This window comes from Pyxicephalus adspersus, chromosome 1 (assembly GCF_032062135.1).
Source record: "Pyxicephalus adspersus chromosome 1, UCB_Pads_2.0, whole genome shotgun sequence".
NCBI classification, from domain to species: domain Eukaryota; kingdom Metazoa; phylum Chordata; class Amphibia; order Anura; family Pyxicephalidae; genus Pyxicephalus; species Pyxicephalus adspersus.
This window is the reverse complement of record NC_092858.1, coordinates 64,752,930-64,773,977: the sequence shown is the minus strand read 5'-3', so window position 1 is coordinate 64,773,977 and position 21,048 is coordinate 64,752,930. Positions and strand designations below refer to the sequence as shown.

The following is a 21,048-nucleotide window of genomic DNA, read 5'->3' as shown; positions in this document are numbered from 1 at the left end:
TGGAAGTGTGTACGTAGCTTAAGTGTTGATTGTAGGGGATGTAGAATATTATTTCAGAGTCCCAAGGTCCAAATGATGAGTTAGATTTAGGTATTGTGTACAGTTGTGTTTAGGAAGCACAGAGCTTCGCCAGCATCTAGCTTTTTTTTATCTTGGCAAACTTAGAGGAACTAAACTCAAAAGTCCCCCAAAACAAAAAAAAATCACTTACCTTTAATCCCGCAGGGCAGTCGATCGGTCAGGAGGTCTCTTCCATCAGGTCCCGTGTCCTCCTGGCATCCGTATTCGTGCCGGTGCTCCAGGCGCCACCATCTTCGTCTCTTTCTTCTTTGAGCATCTCGGGCATGCGCAGAAGGAGCCTTTTCATGAAAAGGGAAAAAAATTCCCGATCTCATGCATACACAGTGAGATCGGCAATTTTTTTCCCATCTACGTCACCTGATCTTGTGCCTTTTATGTAAATTGAAAATTGTGAGTTTAGGTACGCATTAAGCCTCTACCCCCTATAGGGTTTATCAGGCCTTATGGGAACTTTACTTCAGGACATCCGAAAAACGGATCATATTATTTACAACTTGTTGCTGAGGTTAGCATTGTTAGGGTGGTCATCTGGAAGACAGCATAGTTTGAGTTGGGGGTATGACTGTTTGAGAAGGAGGGAAGTTCGTAGGGAGGATTTGTCAGAGAAAGAGAGCATTATTTAGAATTTGGTATTTGAAAGTAGAGTGTTGTCTAAGTCTTAGTACACATAGTAGATACTCAGCAATTGGATCAGTCGATAAGAAAGTTGGCAATTTCAAACCGTAATTGGTTGGAAGTCCCAAAAGACTGCACACAGATAGAAAGAACAGAATTCCTATCAGATGTACACAATAATTTGCCCATAATGAGAGAAAAACTTAATTGATTATCAACACATCTGATGTACCCACAAAGCATTGGAACCAAAAGATGTGCCAGCTGCTGAATTCCAAACATCCTATCCGATCAGAGATCACATTAGAAGTCACGTTCTGCCAAAGTGTACTTGTCCTGTGGGGATTGCCAAAGGACCTAATTAGCACATGGTAAAGGGGGTGATAAAGAGGAGGAGGATGGATCGCCCGCAAAGAAGAGTGAACAGCTTACAGTGTTGTGTTGAAGTTGCAAAATGTTGAAGGTTGGTTTGCCTGTTGAAAGAGGGTATACAGTAGAGATTTAAATTGCAGGAAGAGAAGACACCATTCTTTATGTGGATCATGTGTCACAAAGGAGGAGATAAGCGCATTATCAACACATTATTTGTGACAGAATAGGCACCTAGTTTGTTAATTCAGAATTCGTTAATGGCAGGTAAATAGCAGAGGTGAGGTGCAGTGGATAAGGAAGATCATAAAATATGGGAGATGCACAGTCATTGGTCATGTGTATGTCCTCCATGCATCATGTCGGCACCAGCATTTTAATATAGTGTAATCTGCATAATGGTGGCACTACCATAGTAAGTAGCCAAGCCACTCATGCATATGGCCTTCATATGGACCCATCACCATATGACCACCAGCCCATCATTTTTTTTTTACAGTTGCATTACTTTTGTAGTCAATCTGTTTATTATTTTAGCTTCTTCAGTAAAATGTAAATGGACATAGACCCCAGTGGGTGCTGTTCTGTAATATTCTCTCTTTTCCAAGAAGAAGAAACTTTAGTTGCTATGGGTTAGTTCACTTTGCCCCCTGCACTGTTTATAAATTAAACCCTACGGTATCTCTAAAATATGCAAATCCGTGACATTTTAGGAAATTAAAATGTATTTATTATAGCAATGTAAACAACTGTGGCAATGCTAAAAGAGCAAGGCCCTCACCAACCCTAATTGATTTGCTTTGTTGTGTTTAGATTGGTTGTGATGTGTTTTATTCATTTTGCATATTACTGTTTGGTTTAATAAATAACTATACAAGTGTTCTCCACCCTGATGTAATTGTAATAATCTTTTTGCCTTTTTTTATTACAGCTTAACATGCCTTTTGTGTCTTTAGCTCGAACCTATGAACAGGAGTTTAAACACGACATGATGGCATTAAAGGTAACTTTGATTAAAGCGTTGCCATGTAACTGAGAAAAAGTCCCCATATAGATCTTAAAATAGTGGCTAATGTATAACATGCTGAATAACAAACTGAAACCATGTTATTGTTCCATTACTAGTGGATTTCTGACAATAATGTTGCAGTGACTCCTGAAGGTGGAAGAGTGAGTACAGTACATAATGAAATAGGAGCACAAAATACAATTCTTAGGATAAGATATTCTACGGTTAGGACAAGCAGCACAGGATCATAAACCATACCAAATCATGAGCCAGGGCAAGTAGCATGGGATCCTAATTGTGAGTCTCAGATCAGCAGCAAAGAATTTTAAACTTTAGGCAAACTGAGGTAACGGCAGGCAGCACAGCATGATAAATGGTTGAACTGTTAGGGTAAATGCTTCCAGTGCTGGAAAATACACCACAGCAAAGATGAGACATGACAAGCAGCAGGCAATCTAGAATGAAAGTACAAATCAGACAGTCTCCTCAAAATGGTGTAGGATTCAAATAGCTGTCCAAGTCACAACAAGAACACAGATGCAAGAATTAGTATGGACAGATGACACCATCCTCAAGGCAGTATTTCCGTGTCTTCACAAAGTAATTGCCCAGAATAATAACGTGAAACTGCTTGTTTTTTTTTTATTGGATACACTGAGATACATATGAGTGCATGAAGAGATGTACACAAGTCTGTTACACTGTCTTGCCTAATGGTTGCCTCAAGTGTAAGTTTGTTTATTTTGTCTAAATTTATCCTGAGGACATGAATGGGAATTGTACATATAGGTTTTCCCCAAATACATATATGTTCCATGGCATTTACTAGTTTAAGGCTTAAATGTTGCAGTAAAAAAAATTAAAAAAATAAATAAATAAATAAAAGGCTAAATGTGCCTTTCAGATTCAGGCTGCCATTTCTGAAGTCTGTGTATTAAATAAGAATTATTCATATTTTTTATGGAGATGATTTTTTTACCCATACCCAAATTAGTGTAGTTAGTTTTTTTTTTCGGACATCATTCAGACACATTTAAGGGTAAAGTGAAACATGGCTTCATGTTGACACAGGATTTATGTTGCACAACTTGCAATGCAGATCTTTTCTTTTAAGTAACATGCACTACTATGATCTGTACCTTTGCACTAGTTCTTAAAAAACACTGACCAGGTCTTATGGTGTGCTGTTTTATACCTGCTTATCAAAAGCCCTATGCTCAGCCTTGGCATTAATCCTCTCTATAATTCTTCATCTGCCTGATTTTTTCCAGTGTACATTTGTAGCTGCATCACCCATCAATAGCTGCTAGTCTGGACTATACCAGGTGATGGCAGGAAACTACCTCAGAAAATAATGGCAGTCTGTTTATATATATATATATATATATATATATTTATTTATTTATCTTATATAGACATTTTTAATTCTAAGATGGTGTAGGACTACTAATGACTGAATATGGTGTTGTTAGATTTTTTTTTTTGCCCTGCAATGCTAATGTTGTCGAAAACTTTTTTTTCTTCTTTTTCATTTTACTTTTTACAGTTTACTAGTTTAGTGTTCATAAATTGTAACAGGATAACACATTTTTATTAGGTAAATGTACATTAAGTATTATAATTAATTGTTAGCATTGCTTTAGGTTTTTCCTAGATTCCTTTGGAGTTTTTATGGCAATTCCTACTGTGATCCATAACAAAATAGGGGCATCAATGGCACTCTGATGCTTCTGCACATCTTTAAAGTGGAACTAAAGTTCCGCCTGCAAAATCTGAAAACAGGCAAGTCTATTTTGCAGAAAGGGATACCTACCTAACTTCGCTATCTTCATTAAGCATATGAATCCCGGCCTACCAGTACTCAATTAATTCCTATGTGCATTTATGGGAGTTACATCATTCTGACCCAGCCAAACAAAATGGCAGAAAATTATGTATGCAGGAAAAGAAGAGGAAGAAGATGGTGCCCACAACAGAACAGAGACAGGAGTGTAAAAAATTCATCCAGGCAGGTATGTTTATTTTATTGCATAGGGGACATCACCTTTCCCTCCTGCAATAAAGGACCTGCCTGCTTGCAGTGCACTGTAATGTCTAGTGTACAGACATTGGATTAAAGTCACTGGAAACATCTTTCCTGATCATTTCCGGTGACAGTAGAACAAACAAATGCTGTACACATAGGACCGTTCAACTGTTACTCATAAGAATATGCAGCAGTAGTTCCTACTTAATTATTCATTGATCCACCAGGACTGATCCATAGGCGACATTGGGGGACCATGGTACACACAGTAGATTTACCCCCAAGAGGAATCATGATCATTTATCTCAGGCAACAATCGGCATGTGTACAAAGCTTTATGGGTAATAGGATTTACAACTGTGTTCCCAAAATAAGTCTTTTATTTTAGACTTAGAAGCCTCTTTCATGCCCCCATAAATCAGTGTTTCTTTTCCAAAAGGTACACGTCACTGTCCTTGAAGGAATGTGTATTTCTAAAGTAAAGGAAGACAACTAATTCATAACCTGCTGAGTTAATTAGTGCTAAAGTATACTTAGATAAAAAAAAAAACTTTCATAGTCGTATGTGTAAATACTCATTATTGATTTTTTCATTATAGTGAAAGAACCTCCATATCTGCAGAATAGAATTTTAAGGATACATTAGGAAATTAATGGGTGTTGGCCTCCCATACCTCCTATTACAGAAGTTAGGTTGGGTCATCTTTCAAAACCTACACACTGTAGCCACAGGTAATGCAGAAATCCAGACCTCTTCCTCTTTTCTGGGTCACGTATTTATTGCACTGTATTTAGTACATAAAGTGCTGCTCTAAACAAAGGCTGCCCTCATTCCATCTCTGAGCTACACAACTCCAGTGCTCAAGGGTTAGGATCTGCATAAATCAGAGAGTTTCGACACTACATTTTGTAAGATATGGTTTACAAAAAAAGTTTATATGAAAATCTTAGCTTGTTTGTGATCCTCAGGAACTGGAGTTTGACAGCCCTGCTCTTTACTATTGCTAATTCTGTCACTAATACTCCCTAAAGTGAACATCACTCCTTGTTGTGCACTCCTCTCTCCCACATTGATCTTCTGTGCTAAAGGTTTAGTATCCCGTGGCACCAAAGACAAATTACCTGCAATGCAACAAATACAAAGATGGGCCAATAATGATAAGCTAATATTACAAAACAAACAGGCAATATATACAGACATGCTCCCTTTTTATTTACCATTATGTGAAGTGTGAATTAGATTCATTGATTTTAATGAAGTTAGTCTAGCAAAAACTAATATTTTAGTCTTTTGATGTTGAAAAGTTAAAGCTCTGGGACTTTGGGTGAGATATCTGTGCCTTAGTTTGTGGGTCCAAATACCAGCTGTAGTCACTTTGAGGGGGTTCTAGTAATCTTGCAGTATTTTGTATATTATGGAGAATGCACAAAGCTAGGAAATGCAAAGGCAAGTGGAAATACTCAAAACTCGACAGGAAGAGAAAAATTATGGCTGGGTAGTCTCTGTGTTGGAGTATCTCAAATGCATAAAGCTCCACCATACCTTAAATAAAAGTTTTGGTGGCTCAGCCTTAAATTTTTTTTTAATTTTTAATTTTTTTTTTAGGTTCTCCCTCCCACAATTTACATGCGAGTTACAGAACATATTCCAGAGATTATAACTTTTATTCAGAAAATTATTTCCAATGGCCATGCTTATGCTACATCACAAGGTAAGTTTTTTTTTCCCTAGTTTTTTAAAGCTTTATAAAGGCCATATCCTTTCACCTATTAATGGATACCTTAAAGCTGACCCTTATCCTGGTATATAATGTCCTTCCTCGGGTTTTCCTTTCACTCTTATAAATGTGTTAATGTCATTGGTCTCCAGGCCTCTGTATGCAATACAGGCAGATCATGCCTGCTGATGGGGACTAGCAGGGTTCTGTATAGCCCCAAACTCATTAGGGCTATACCAGTTACTAACGTTGTCATAAAAACAACCTTCCATCATGTAGGCTTTTATCTGTCAGTCAAATCTGCTCTGTTACACATCAGAATTTGTACAACTTCCACGGAGTTTCTGCTCAGAAATAAGCACTGCAGGCCTCTTAAGCATACTACACAGGTTACAATCTGACAATGTGGCTGTACACTCTTCTTTAGATTTACGAAACTACGTAAAATGAGTACCTACCCAGATTATCAATGGAATCTGTAGGCCATCAGACAGCCTCTTGTGCTACATAGTATTTAGAGGAAAATCATTGTAAAGGAAATTGTATAGTAAGATTGTAGTGCGTGTGCGGGTGAGCTTTAGAGGTTGTGTCTTTTTACCTCCCTGTCCTCCTGGCTTTTTTTTGTGGAATGCCCTTGATTTTTTTTATTTATAAATGACTTGAAGTGCAGAAACGTGATGGGAATACGGCTGAATAACTGACTGTATACAAAAGTCTTAGATGGAGTTATATGGATAACTGTTTCATTTGACTTGAATCATTTATTTTAATTTACATGAACAAAGACTATTGTGAATTGGGAATGAACCTAAAAAACTTGGTTCCAGAGTTGATTTAACTTCTGTCTATCATCATCATTCCATAAAAACATTCCTGAATAGGTGGGTATCATCTTAATACCTGCCATTGGGTTGGTTACCCTTGGTTTAAATCTTTTGCTCCTGGCAGTGAATGATGTGTAACTATCTTTAGTGTGATGTATAGTAGCTGATGACTGTCAAGAGCAGCCAGTATGAGGGTTACTTTGTTGGAGATTTTCTATTCCACCTATCCTTGGCAGATACACTGTATATTTCAATTTCTAGAAGCTTGGCACAAGAAGCATCTAGGTCATTGTGTGTGTCTTGGCTAGGTTTCTTCTACTTCAGCAAGACAAAAGCATTACAGAAAAAAATATATCTGTTGGCACCATCCAATGACAGCTAAAGGACTTAATATCTTGCAACAATCTTTATATGATGGAAAAAGGGGATAAACTAAAATGTTACTATAATACTATATTTTTCAGGGGAAGGCTTGTGGTGCAGCAATATATTTACAATATATATATATATATATATACACACAATATATATATTTCTCAATGGTGGATGGATGTTATGACTAATACTAATAATTAGCAGAATAGAAGAAGAATAGAGTGCAGTTCATTTACAGGTAGCGGTACAGTGAAATCAGTTCACTTAATTCATGCCAGATCTGTGAAAAGGGCTATAAAAAGTGAAAACTATCTGTTCTCACATTGTTAGGATTGCAAGAGAATTGATATATGAGGGAAGTATGTTGCATGTTTGTTAACTTGAGGTTAAATAAGGTTATTTTATAGACAACAATGGGAAAGGCGAAATGTACAATAAGGATAAAGGAAAATTAGTTCAGCCAGAGCAGAAAAAGGGTCAAATAGAAAGGAAAGCAGGAAAAGAGGGCAGTGGTCTAAAGCTTACCCATAAATGATATTTTTGTCATGTGTGGGAGATTGGTATCACATACACTTACTGCAGAGAGGTTACTTTAAATTCAATTTTAGGGCACTTTGCCCACTTTTATTTGCAAATACTAATATACTCCAAAACACAGCAAGACCCAAAATTTTCCCTCACAGGGGATCAATGTTATCACAGCATGACAGGAAAAAGTCCATAAACGCAAAGGTTAGCCTCCTAGCTCTCTGATACTCTGCACAGTTATTGGTCTACCAGACCTAAACTGTGAGAGACTTTCTCCCAGCTTACAGGCTTCACACAGCCTTTCTGCCTGAGCCACACCTGGCCTCAGGTTGCAACTTCCCCTTTACTCAACAGAAGGTGCCTTTTTATTATTGACCAGGTGACCAGAGCCATTCTCAATCCCTGGCCTGCAAAGGAGAGGCCCACTTGGGCCAACCATTCCTTCCAGGACACTACAGGCCTGATTCCCAAATACAAAAACTGCAAATATACAGCACAACACCTATTTACAGCCTTATCCAGGCCCTTTAATCCCTTTTCCAGGAAAAGTTGAGGTACCTGATGCCACTTTATTCTAGCACAAATGTTAATTTTGTTCTAAATTAAAACTGTTTAACTGTATATGATGGCAGTAAACTGTCTTCACTGTGATGTTACAAAACTGGCTAAATGCAGTACATATTCATAAACATACATATGTACATATAGAAATTATTTCAAATGCCTTCTCTTTCTGTGAGAGCCTCAGTCCTTGGCTTCTGTGTTATGTAATGGCTGACTCATTCTAAAAGTGGTGAAAACTGTCCCTCCTTCTCTGCCAATTGGATATCTAGTGTCATCCTACTGATAAGGCAGAAGGATATAATAAGAAAGGACAGGTCAACTTTCAACATTGATATTTACGTATCAGATTAACTTGGCATTGATAGCAAATGGAGAGGCTGAAGAGACATCTTAGAATATGTGCAGGGACTGCTAGCTGCTTGCAAATTGGTCTTTAAAGTCAGATTGGTAAAATGTAATTTTTACAGCTGGACACAGATGCAATTAGGGTATTTTTGAAGTTTTGTTAAAAAGTGGCCTCTAAAATGTTTGCCAATGTCAAGGACATTCCATAGCAACATGGTCAGATAATGTATTTGTTCTAGAGGAAGTCTGCTGCGGTCTGGGATATATTCCAGTGACATTCATTAAGCCAAAATGTCCTTAACAGGAGTGTGATCTGTTTGGTATATCATGCATATGAATTTTACCCTTCTGTTGTAGCATCTGCAGAATCAGGGATAATGCTTCATTAAACGATAACTGTACAAATAAAACATCTTAAGCATACCAGTGCTTTGCCCATTTAGACCAAAATAATTGGTTGACTGGGTAGCATTTCTTAGTTTACCTGCTAAAGCTCTGGGAAAAACCTGGTCTTTCTGGGTGTTAAGAAGTTTTATACTGCACTGCATTCTTGTAGTCATTAGAGAAAGGCAGTAAATACTTGAGAAGAAAGGCAGCATATGAACCCTGAAAATAGAAAATTTGTGAAAATCATTGCACAGTTTTAGGAGTATTACATTGTCATTGTGACACAAGAAATATTGAAATGACAAATTATGCATAAAGCTGAATGTGTGCAACTCTGAACTGCCACACATATAGTCAGGACTTTCTCTGTATCAAAGGATTATACACGTTTCTTAGCTGTACATAGGAAGTGACCCTAACATTCCCTATTTGGTGTAATTTGTTAGATATACCCACCTTAGCCTTTGCTCTTATTGCTGTAATTCTCCAAGTGGCACACTGGGTGGTAATGCACCAGATCTTCTTTATGTTGGAAACTAGGTCCAACAACTATTGATTTCTTTGGGACCTAGAAACATACTTTGTACCTCACTTGGAGAATCACAGCTGGGGTCACAGTGGGGCAGGTAGCTACGAGGAATGCCATGGACACATCTTATGTACAGGTGGGGGACAATTGATTTTTGTACCTTGCTTTAAAAGTCCAATTGTCCTTTAAAGTGTTTGACAAACTTTTTATGACACCTATAAGTGGCAGGTTAATGTTCTGACTTGGTTACATAAGGCCGTCTTTGAAATATCCTACCACATTTAATGCAGCCGTCTGCCAGCTTTTGTGTTGCTACTAATGGTCGTATGTCATTATCAATATATATTTTTTACAAATCCCAGGTTGATAAAACTTCTACAGTATGCAATTATCCATTCCTATGATCCCCTGATATAGGTCCTCTGGTTTTCTATGCAACAACATGGAGAAATGTTGTTCTATTATTGCTGGTAGCAACCCTATAACATCAAGAGTGGCCTCTGTGTGCATGGCAATGGCATGTGTGCATAGCATGGCAAATCTTGCTTAACAGTTATGCTGTTTAATTATATCTATAACTTCTCGCTGGTTAGCCCCTGATTTCTTACACAATGTTATTCAGCCAATATTCATATTTGGGTATTGTTACTTTTGTGACTTAAGGGATTTTTCCCCCCTTTGGTCTCTCCCTACCCCTACCTAGAGGTAAATTATTCTCATCTTATACCCTTTGATAGTGGATTACAGAAGAATAAGATGTTGAAAAAAGATACTGAAGGTTCTGTCTAATTTGCTAGAAAAACAAAATATTGGTTGACATTTTCCTAGCTGATTGCACATTTTACATGTCAATCCATTTTGTGGCTTTTCATAGTGGAGAAAAAAAATCTATGTCCTGAAATATTTTATTTGTTAACAGACATTACCTCATTAGCTTCATGTCAGCACAGCTAATGATTAGAGAAATCCCTTCAAAGAGAAAAACAATATAAAATTGGTAGCTTTTTTGACAACCATAGATTTTACGGTTAAAGCAGTGATTTAATTTAGAATATATATTTATTTCTAATGTTAGTTTTTGTTCCTTTTCTGTTTTTTCAGGAAATGTGTACTTTGATGTCCAGTCAGTTGGCGAAAGATATGGGAAGTTTATTGGTACTTTTTCAGACACAAACACTGAACTAGGTATTTTGTCATTAGTAAATAAACCAATGCACTGTAGTATAGTTCTTGTGCTCTTGAAATGTCATTAACTACTTGTTCTAGCTTGTACAGATGTTCACACTAGCTATACCAATATTGAGGGCTGTACAATTTCCAAACGTCAAATTAAAGCTGTTATGGAATACATTTTATGGCCAACTTGGTAAAAACTGATTTTGTTTTTTGGTGTGTGGAGAGCTGAAAGGAGAATCTCCAATTAAAAATTTATGTATTTAGGGCGGACCTTTAAAATTCGATGCATTCATTGGAGCTGGCCATGGAGAATAATGGCTTTACCTTACATATGAATCAACTAAAGGAAAAGATGGCCATTTTTCTCCTTAGGCTGGGAAGCAAGGGAGTGGTAAGCTTTTTGGTAGGGCAGCATTAAAACCATCCTGTTGCTTTAACTTTATATAGGCAAAGTACAGGTTTGCAATAAGTTAATTTTGTAACTTCTGCCAAATTCATAATGGGATATTATTTTATATCATTTTATATCATGATGGTTTGTGAAAATATAAAGTCATTCAAAACTTCAGATATTATTATACTGGGTTGGTATTATTTGTTATTACACTGAACATTATCAGCTCCATTATTGTTTTGATCATGCATTTTGCATTTCTTTTCAAATTTTGTGTCGTGACAGCTGACAACAACAAAAGGTCTCCCAGAGATTTTGCCTTGTGGAAAGCTGCTAAACCTGAAGAGCCTTTCTGGGTTTCCCCATGGGGGACTGGAAGACCCGGTTGGCACATTGAATGTTCTACAGTTGCAAGGTACATCAGTCGAAAAAAGCATGTTAGCTGATGGAAAGACCAAGCAGAAAATACAAGAAAACTTTCTTTTGCCTTTATTTATGAAAGGATAAACCGGCTGATAGTTAAAGGTTCTGGTCAGTTTTCTGCTCTTAGTAAATGGAGATGTGTACTTAGGAAGGCATTGTTTCTGACTCTAGAGATAGTTACTGCATTAAAAATGTCTTACGATTATGTGATTCTGTTGATTAGAGAAATGCTGACCCAATTGTAACTAGTTAGCAAACATGAACCTATGAATCTATCAATAACTCCTATTGATTTCCATTTATTTGAAATGTTTGCTTTCCCAAATGCAAAACGTTGTTGTTTCTATTAGCAACCAGTTAACAAGACTCTTTTAGCTAATCCAGGCATATACAGTGCAAAAAATAGTACAAGAATGTACTTATGTGAGTTTTTTTAACTTTTTGCTGAAATGCAGTAAACTGCTCAAACTTTTGCTAGTAACAAGACTTTGTAATAAAGGATGACTGTTATGGCCACACTGATGAAAACCGCAAACCATGTTTTTTGTAAAAGAAGCAAGTGGGGACATTAGCAATCAACACGCAAGCTTGGGGCCTATAAGAATATTTAGATTGCACAACGCAGTACTGGAGCACAGTGCACAATAAAGGAAGAGTGACAGTGTTTTTCATGCACACATTGACTGGGTACAGTTGTTTTGTATAATAGATCACAATGGGATATCATTATAGCAAAAATAATATTAGCATCTAAGCTTTTGTAAAACCACTTGGTAGTACTACTGCAATACATTCAACTTGTTTATATTTTTTCTTTTCTAGTTCTGTGTTTGGCAACCAGCTTGACATTCACACTGGTGGGATTGATCTAGCCTTTCCTCATCATGAAAATGAGATTGCTCAATGTGAGGCCTATCACCAGTGTGAACAGTGGGGGAACTATTTTCTTCATAGCGGTATGTATCAGAATAAGTACGGTATAAATTATTTATTTGTGTCTATTCACTGAATGAAGGCTGTTGGGGCATGATTTACTTCTGTGTAGTTCTCAGTCTTCCTTGGAGGACACATTCCCTGTAAGGGGTAATTATTTTCACTTGCAATACGTGTGTCCAGTGTACCTTTGTTTAGTGGGCCCCTTTAGTGGGCCTATGTAAAGAAAACAGAGCGCCTTAAAGCTGAAGACTTTTTTTTTTTTTTTAAATTGGGAGAAATTTGATTATCTAGCAAACAAGGAAGCAACATGGCATTTGATACTCGGATGAACTTCATTAGGTCCTGTCATAAATGGACAGAGGTTAAACCAAGAGTTACATACTCTGAACCTTCTTCCCTTTCCCTGGAGCTGGCAGTGCACCATGCTGGTTAGTACGTTTACTTCTACTTAGTTCCTGCTTGCACCTTCACCAACATCTCTGAACCTCCAGGTCCTCCTGATGTGTCTCCAAGTCCCACTCTCATTATGATTATCAGAAAACAGAGGAGACATGTCAGGAGGACCCAGAAGATTGTGTACTGTGGTTTGAAGTGCAAACAGGAATAACTGAGAGGTTAATACACTTATAATACATACTTATAATACACCTATAATCTCTGCTGTCAACAGAAGGGGACATTAACTAAGGGCACTGTAGGTGGGTTAACAAAAGGGGCACTTTAAAGGGGTACATTCATGCATGGTTCCATAAAGGGACACTAACCAAGGACATTGTAATAATAAGTAATGTAAGGAGGTAGTCACTAAAGGTTTTGTAAGAGAGATTTAGGGAGAAAATATAACAAGGACTTCAACTGAGCACACTATACCTGAAGGCACTGTGAGGGTGAACACTGAGGGCATTACAACAGGGGCAGTCAGTGACCTTGTATGTGGGTGGGTACCTATAATAAAAGAAGTGGTGTAATGATCGGTGCTGGGGTAGCACAATAAATATCTGTGGTCCTAAATCTAACTTTGTACAACAATTACTATATGTTGACATAATAATTTTATTGACACTTGTTTTTACATTATATTATGGTATTTTTTGGTGTAAAATAGTTGGTCTCTGTTGGATTTAGGACCTCACAATAACTGTTCGAAAAAATAAACACTAACATCATACTGCCTATAAAAGCCTGTCTGTCTCTATCCTTCCCTGACTATACCAATACTTATCAGGCTTGGCAATATATCCCAATTTATTTATATTAAAGTAGAAACTCTTCCTACAATCTAATTGGAACAAGTGTATTCAGACCTTCCTGTAATAAATGTCTTTTACCTCTGGTCAGTAACTCCTTTGTTATCATTATACTTACTGACCAGATATAAAGAACACTACAATAGCGGTACACTAACTGAGGGTAAAAGAACAGGGATCGCTGTAAGGTGGGGGTACTATAACGCGGAGCATTCAAGAGGAACACTAAATGTGGGCATCTACTTGTGTTCATGCATGCTTATGATATGTCCATAATTTGGCTCTGCCCACAATCTGTCGTGGCTGCTGTATTAATATATGTCACAACTCTGACTCGTACCAGTTTTGCCTAGTTATTTTCTTTATAACCCTTCCTTATAACATCATAGGGTCGATTCCTGTCATTTTTCCAACCTAAAGTCTAAAGCTGGCTATACACTGTATAGTCTAAATGTTCCTGGTCCTTCTTTAGATTCACCAAACCATGTAAATTGAGAACAAATTTAAACAATTTGGATTTTATCAATTTAGAGCTTTGCACTGTATAGTTGTTTGACATCAATGAGATTGTACAGTTGCAATGCATAGTGTATGGTCACCCTAAGGTATTCCTGATTTCCTACCAAATTGCACTATATTACTGAAATACACAATTTATTGGTTTGTTTTTTAGTTGTCAACAGAAGCATGTTTTTATTCCACTTAAAGCTGCCTACTGGCTCCTAATTATTGACTATAGAATTGACTAGCTTCTTTTAATTTTTTTTTTATAAGCAACCAACAATAAAATACAATACAGAAAAATAAATGCTGACATATGACACTAAACCAGTAAATCGCATATTACAGAGCAAAGGAGAAGCACTAACATATTGAGTACCGGCCGACACATATCATCACAAACAATATCAATCAGTCTGGTGCAATAGGAAGTGTTCAGTAGGTGTCAGGGATTACTATAACAGTATCAGACTCAAATGTGCATTGGTCAAAAAATAGAAGACTTTGTTGGTTCCTGTTTTTTAAGGAAAAAAAAGAGAGAGAGAAAGAGAACAGAGAAGAGAAAAAGGAGATAGAGGGGGAGAAAAAGAGGAGTGGAATGGGGATGGTTGGGGGGGGGGGGGGGGGGGGGGGGGGGGGGTGGAGGTAATGGCAGTGGGCGACCCAAAAAAACGAAGGGTACTAATCAGGTGATCCAAGCAGCCGTCTAAAAGTGTCTGTACTCTTGAAATCATCCCAGTAGAACCAGATGCGTGCCGGTCTCTGATGGCTGCTTCCTTGGCTTTGTCAGTTCTTCCATATATTGTATGTTGTTCACCCTGGCAATCCATTGTTTAATTGTAGGAGGGACGGTATGTTTCCATAATGGCGGAATACATGCTTTAGCAGCGTTCAGCAAATGAACGCAGAAGAGAACGCTTGTATCGTTTTTTTGAGATTGCGGACACATGTAGTAATGTTAATTCAGGCCTATTTTCAATAGATATCCCTGTCAATTCTGACTAGCTTCTAAATTATATATTAATTTAGGCAGACCTGCAATTATGATAAAATCGTTAGTCATTTTCATTGCTTTGTAAGTACTTGACATCAGTGCAATAATTATATTTATGTCAGGTGTACAACATGGGTATGGAAATGTAGGAGGAGGAAGTTAAAACTAATTAGTGTTACCTAGACAGGCTGCAAAATCACCTACAAAAGATGTGCTTGACTTGATTCCTGCCTCCACCTCCTTGAGATAATTATAACTGGAACTGGGAAGTATAATTCCATGTTGGATGTTTGTATAAGGTAAAGAAGTAGGTCACTGCAGCAGCCATTCTCTGAATTCCATTACAACTGGCTATCAAGATGCAGTTCAATGTTTTATGAACTTCCTAAAATTTAGATATTTAACACTAGAAAGAGCCATTTGATTGTATTTACTTTATGGATTTGTTATGTAATGCCTATTATGTGGACTGACGCTCACGTGTCATGATAATTATTATTATTTTGTTTTAGGAAATCTAATGCATAAGTATTGAGAAAAATAAAGTAGACACCTCAAAGTTTTGTGTCTTGGGACATAACAAAAAATCATCTTGTGATGGTTCTAAATTTATTTAATCTAACCTCAGGTGTTTCATGACATTATTTCACAAAAATAACCCCAAAATATAGAAGCCATGTGGGAAAACGAAGTACATCTCATTATTTAGTTGCATGTTAATCCACCTTTAGTAGAAGTAACTTGAAAGAATCATTTTCCTTACAACTTTATCAGTCTAAACATTTTTGTTACAATGACACTTGTCAATGGTTGCCATTGATTAGGCAGTGGGTAAACAGCTGTAATTAGGAAAGATGTGTTGGAAGCAGGAAAAATGGGCGATTGTAATGATCTGTTGATTCTGACATGGGCCTAATTAAGATGGCTAGAAGGCTGATTCAGAGCATCTTCAAAATAGCAGGTCTTGTGGGGTGTCTCTGGTGTGCAGTGATTGGTACCTACCAAAAAGTTCAGAGAAAGACAAGCGATAAACTGACAAAGGTGTTCCAATACACAGTGCATTACAACTTGCTGTGTATGGGGTTGCATATTCATAGACCTGTTTGGAGTGCCCATTCTCCTACCACTGCCAAATAGACCAATGATGAGTAACCTCAAAACTGGATAATGGAGCAATGCAAGAAGTTAGTCTAGCTTTAAGAATCATTTTTCTCTGAGATTTTGTGAATGATTGGGTACATGTATGTTGTATACCTGGTGAAAAGATGACCGCAGAATGCATTATGTAAAGATCAAAAGTCAAGGCTGTGAAATTAAAAGGATCGGCAGTTAAAATCTTGGTGCCAGATACAACACAGCATCTTCAAAGGCCTTTTGTGGCCTTCATGCCTTATTAGGTCTGAGTTATAATATAATGTAACCTGGACCTATAACTAGTACAGTCTGTGGAATGCTTTATAGCACTGGCTGCAGCAAAATATACCATAAATCATGGCTTAGTACACGCAGGCTACATGATGGCATTATTCTACAAGTTACCTTCTACACAAGAATAATTGCTATTGTCATGGTTGCATGGAATTGTACTGGATCCTTGGATAAACCCTTCTCATATTCAGGTGAGCAGAGTTGTAATGCAGCCACAGCATACTCTGTTATGTCTTATATATACACATAAGTGGACCCTCCTTATTATGACATATGTAGGCCAAATAACTTTTATAGCTCGTCGATCTACATTCATTTCTTAAAGCCTCCTTACCATGCATTACTGCAAAAAAAATTAAAGGGACGTTTTTATATTGCATTGCAATGCAGCATGCTGTCTAGGACAGACTACACATTTATGATTTTATTTTGTTAGTGGCCCAAAAAATGTGCTTAACAACACAACAAAATTAGATGTTAATAGTCCCTACCAGTTTCACAACTTTTGTCCCTACACAAAAGCACATTCATGAAAATGAATAGATGCAAATGAGCCTATCACTCCCATGAACATATTTTATTTATTTCTCTGATTTGATATGCTTTAATAGGTCTAGCAATGTTTTGGTTATATAAATATTTTCCATCATTTGCTGCATCCAACTATTGCTTCTTATACTGACTTTTTTGTTTTTTCTCTACTAGGTCCTTAAGATAACCATTAAGTTGTCCCTGTCATATATGGCAAACAGAAACCGCTATATTGTGACATCATACTTGCTAACGGATTCTATTAATCAGGGAATTAAACTGATGAAAAAAATCTGGAACAAGGGGTATAAATGGTTTTAAAATTCTAAACAATAAAATGTCAGTACTAACCGGAGACTCCAGCGGCTGATTTCAGCCTGTTAGAACCCCTGAGATGGGTTGTTTTGTCTGTTTGACATTTTATGATGAAATAAAATCTTTGACATCTCAATATTAGATCTGGCATACCTCCTGATCCTTCACGTCTTGGATTTACCCAAAGCGCCCCCTAGAGACTTTTTATCTGTGATCTGCCAACCAGAACCCTTGAATACTTTGACATTGTTTTATTCATGAATGCAAAATTGATCTTTTTCTGTTTCTCACACACTTTCATAATGTCTCTGCAGTCTAGTGCATAAAAAACTGGTTAATTTATTCCTATCATTTGTGAGAAACAGTCAACCATTTTATGACATTATTCATACTTCTAGAAAGTCCAATAACTGTATAGAATTGATAAAGGTGGTTAAGGTATTGATCTCATACTAATAATTCAAGGATTCTGCATTTTAGTGGATTAACAGGCCACTTCCTTGTAAACTGCCACATGGTGTACACTGGGTAATAAGGCTTTGTTCCCACTACAACTTTTTCAAACTAAATGCTTGTTTCTGTTATATATTTCTCTGGAAGCTCATGTATTTGAATGGGTAGCCCAACACACCACATCTGACAGAAATGTAGTGTGCTGGTAAGGTGGATTTTGGGTGCTAATGCGAATAAATGACAACCCAAAGCACCAATGCATGTTTTGTGCATTGCGTTGATGTAAGGGTTTCTACTTGGAAACAAATGTATGCAGTAAAGTAATGCACTAGTATGAATAAGAGTGTGCGTGTGTATATATATAAAAATATATATATATATTTATTTATTTATATATATATATATATATATCCACACCTGGATATATTTTAGCATTCTGTAAACCTTGTTTATTTCTATTTATTCCCAATTTATTTTTCGGCACTTTCATCAATAGATCTGTCACAATGTTTTTCTGATCCTCTTGCACTATGAAGGTGACTTTATGGGCCATTTGTACTTTTACTCCCTTCTTTATTTCTTCTTCAGCTCCTGCATGTCAGCACATTTTATTTGTATTTTAAATAAAGTCTCTTCATTCAGATTTATTCTAAATGACAAAAAAGGACATTCTTTTCCTTTACTTCATAGGGCATTTACATCTGAAAGGAAGTGAGGAGAAAATGTCAAAGTCTTTGAAAAACTACATCACAGTGAAGGTAATTTGTGTGTATGCTGGTATTTAGTGTTTCCTTCCTTTATACCCCATACAGATTTTTAGCTAATGACTGAGACTTCCCCATACACCCTGACTATGGTGTTTTGGAGTTACATTTGCTGTATATAAGGTACAAATAATTCATATGAGAATGCTTTGTTTTTCTAATATCAGTCTAGGAACAAATCTGCTTCTTGTCTAGCATTTAAATTAGGTTTAATTTAGAGGTACACTGAGGTGAGATTATCTTTATACAGTACCAACACAATTTTATGGTTTCATGTGCCAAGCTTCTGTCACAATGAGTGTGCCATTTGTAAACATTCACAACCTGTAGACTTAATTATCACTTTGTGTCTATCCCCGCTAGTAAAGCTTAATCTCCCTAGGCTGGCTTCTGTCCCAGCATACTCTTAGAATAATAATTATGACCATAGTTTGATTTCAGATAGTCCATTTAACTCCTAAATGCTCCTCAGCCATTACATCAAGAAAGCATGACCATTCCGACTGGGAACTCCCAGATAGCCAGGGAATTGTAAGTTCTTTAAACCTTTTGTTAGCCTTAGGAGGTAGTTATCATCTACCTCCTAAGGCTTGATTTTTCATCTGTCCAATCCTGAAGGTTACCTATGCAAAGCAATTGGGTAGGGACTGTGTAAAGGGCTGCATAATATGTACCTGCTGTAAAAACACATCATAAGTGGGTACCAACACTCCAGAATTGCAAATTGGTATGTGTGGTGCGCTCAGGCGTAGGTCATATAGTACATGTCAAATGTTGATAATGAAGCAAAGCAATTGTGGGGAGAGCTGTTGTTACCCTATCAAATGGTAGTCCTGAATAAGGAATTTCATGGCATGATCAACAAATATTATTTGAATAAAAGCTGAAGATTTGTTGAAAGAATAATTGACAATTTTCTGTTAATCACTCTTTCTGTAAGATTGCTTGGAGAGCCTTTCAATTTTAAGGGTACCCTTGTCAGACTGATCCCATTATACTGATTACTAAGCAAGTTGTAATTTTATCTATCCAAAATTTTTTTTTCTTCTTTTGCATATCCTTATTTACATTTATTCCAATGTATTACATGTCAAGATACAGTTTCGTAAGTTGAAGAAAAAAACAAAAAAAGACAATCAAATAAATCAAACAAACATACATAGCCCGTCGAATAACGAAACAACACTGGTAACTAACATTGTTGCTGAAACACATTGGTCATAGCATACAGATGTTCTTAATTAATACATTCAGAACCTGTTTATAGATAGTATTGTAATAACTACATTTACAAACCTTAATATATTGGCAGAATAATGAAACCTTTGGCATTACTTTTTCTGTATTACAATAACTTTAAACTCATTTATTGAGATAATGATTTTTTTTCTTTATCCGCTAAAATAGCATTTTTTCAGGTCTGTCTAAAAAAGGCTTTTAAATAAAGCCTTAAATAATTGTGCCTTTAATTGGATCTAGGGATGTATAACAAGCTACTTACAGTTAGGGCCATATTTATTTGGACAGAGACAACTTTTTTTCTAATTTTGGTTCTGTACATACCCACAATTAAATGTAAATGAAACAACTCAGATGCGGTCGAACTGTAAACTTTTAGCTTTAATTCAGTGGGTTGAACAAAAAGATTGCATACAATTTGAGGAACTAAAGCCTTTTTTACGCAATCCCTTCATTTCAGGGGCTCAAAAGTAATTGGACAAATTAAAAAGGTGAAAAAAAATGTTCATTTCTAATATTTGGTTGAAAACCCTTTGCTGGCAATGACAGCCTGTAGTGTTGAACCCATGGACATCACCAGATGCTGGGTTTCCTCCTTTTTAATGCTCTGCCATGCCTTTACTGCAGCGGCTTTCAGTTGCTGTTTTGTGGGGTTTTCTGTCCCAAATTTTGAAAAAGTTTGAAACACAAAATCATGTCAAAATAATAAATTAAATAAATAAAAAATAAATAATATACTATTATAATATACTGTAAAATAAATGTTTTGAAAGACAATGTACTGCTTTTACACATAAATCCACTGTAATCTCTTTAATACAGTTATTTTGTATTGAATGCAATACAAATGGATTTGAATTTCCCGCCCCGCCGGCAATGTTCTCACGCACCAACGTCACCAGGAACTCCCCCGGTGACTCATCGAGTGCAGAGGAACACGGCTGGAGGAAGAAAGAAGACGGACATTGCGGAGAAGGACGACGCGGGTTGCCGGCGGGTCAGGTAAGTAGCGATTTACTTTTACTTCCCATAGGTTTCCTTACCCCGAGTGTGACTTGGGGTTACCACTTTTAGCATCTTTTTTCTACCATTTTTCTACCCACTCGGGGTTACTGCCCAGGAGGTTAATAAACTCCTGGGTTGCTTTGGCTGTATGTTTTGGGTCATTGTCCATCTGTAATATGAAACGCCTCCCAATCACTTTGACTGCATTTAGCTGGATTTGAGCAGACAGTATGTCTCTGAACACCTCAGAATTCACTCGGCTCCTTCTGTCC

The 21,048-nt window shown here is 36.9% G+C and overlaps 1 protein-coding gene across 2 annotated transcripts in view; it reads left to right on the top strand.

Annotated features, from left to right (window-relative positions):
- Positions 1–21,048, top strand: part of CARS2 (cysteinyl-tRNA synthetase 2, mitochondrial) — a 35,435-nt gene that overhangs the window by 6,907 nt on the left and 7,480 nt on the right. For both annotated transcript variants that reach the window (XM_072412001.1, XM_072412004.1), the window contains exons 4-9: positions 1,997–2,068; positions 5,707–5,812; positions 10,472–10,555; positions 11,226–11,355; positions 12,186–12,319; positions 18,459–18,526. In XM_072412001.1, coding sequence (XP_072268102.1) covers positions 1,997–2,068; positions 5,707–5,812; positions 10,472–10,555; positions 11,226–11,355; positions 12,186–12,319; positions 18,459–18,526 — 594 coding nt within the window. The remainder of the gene's footprint in view (positions 1–1,996; positions 2,069–5,706; positions 5,813–10,471; positions 10,556–11,225; positions 11,356–12,185; positions 12,320–18,458; positions 18,527–21,048) is intronic.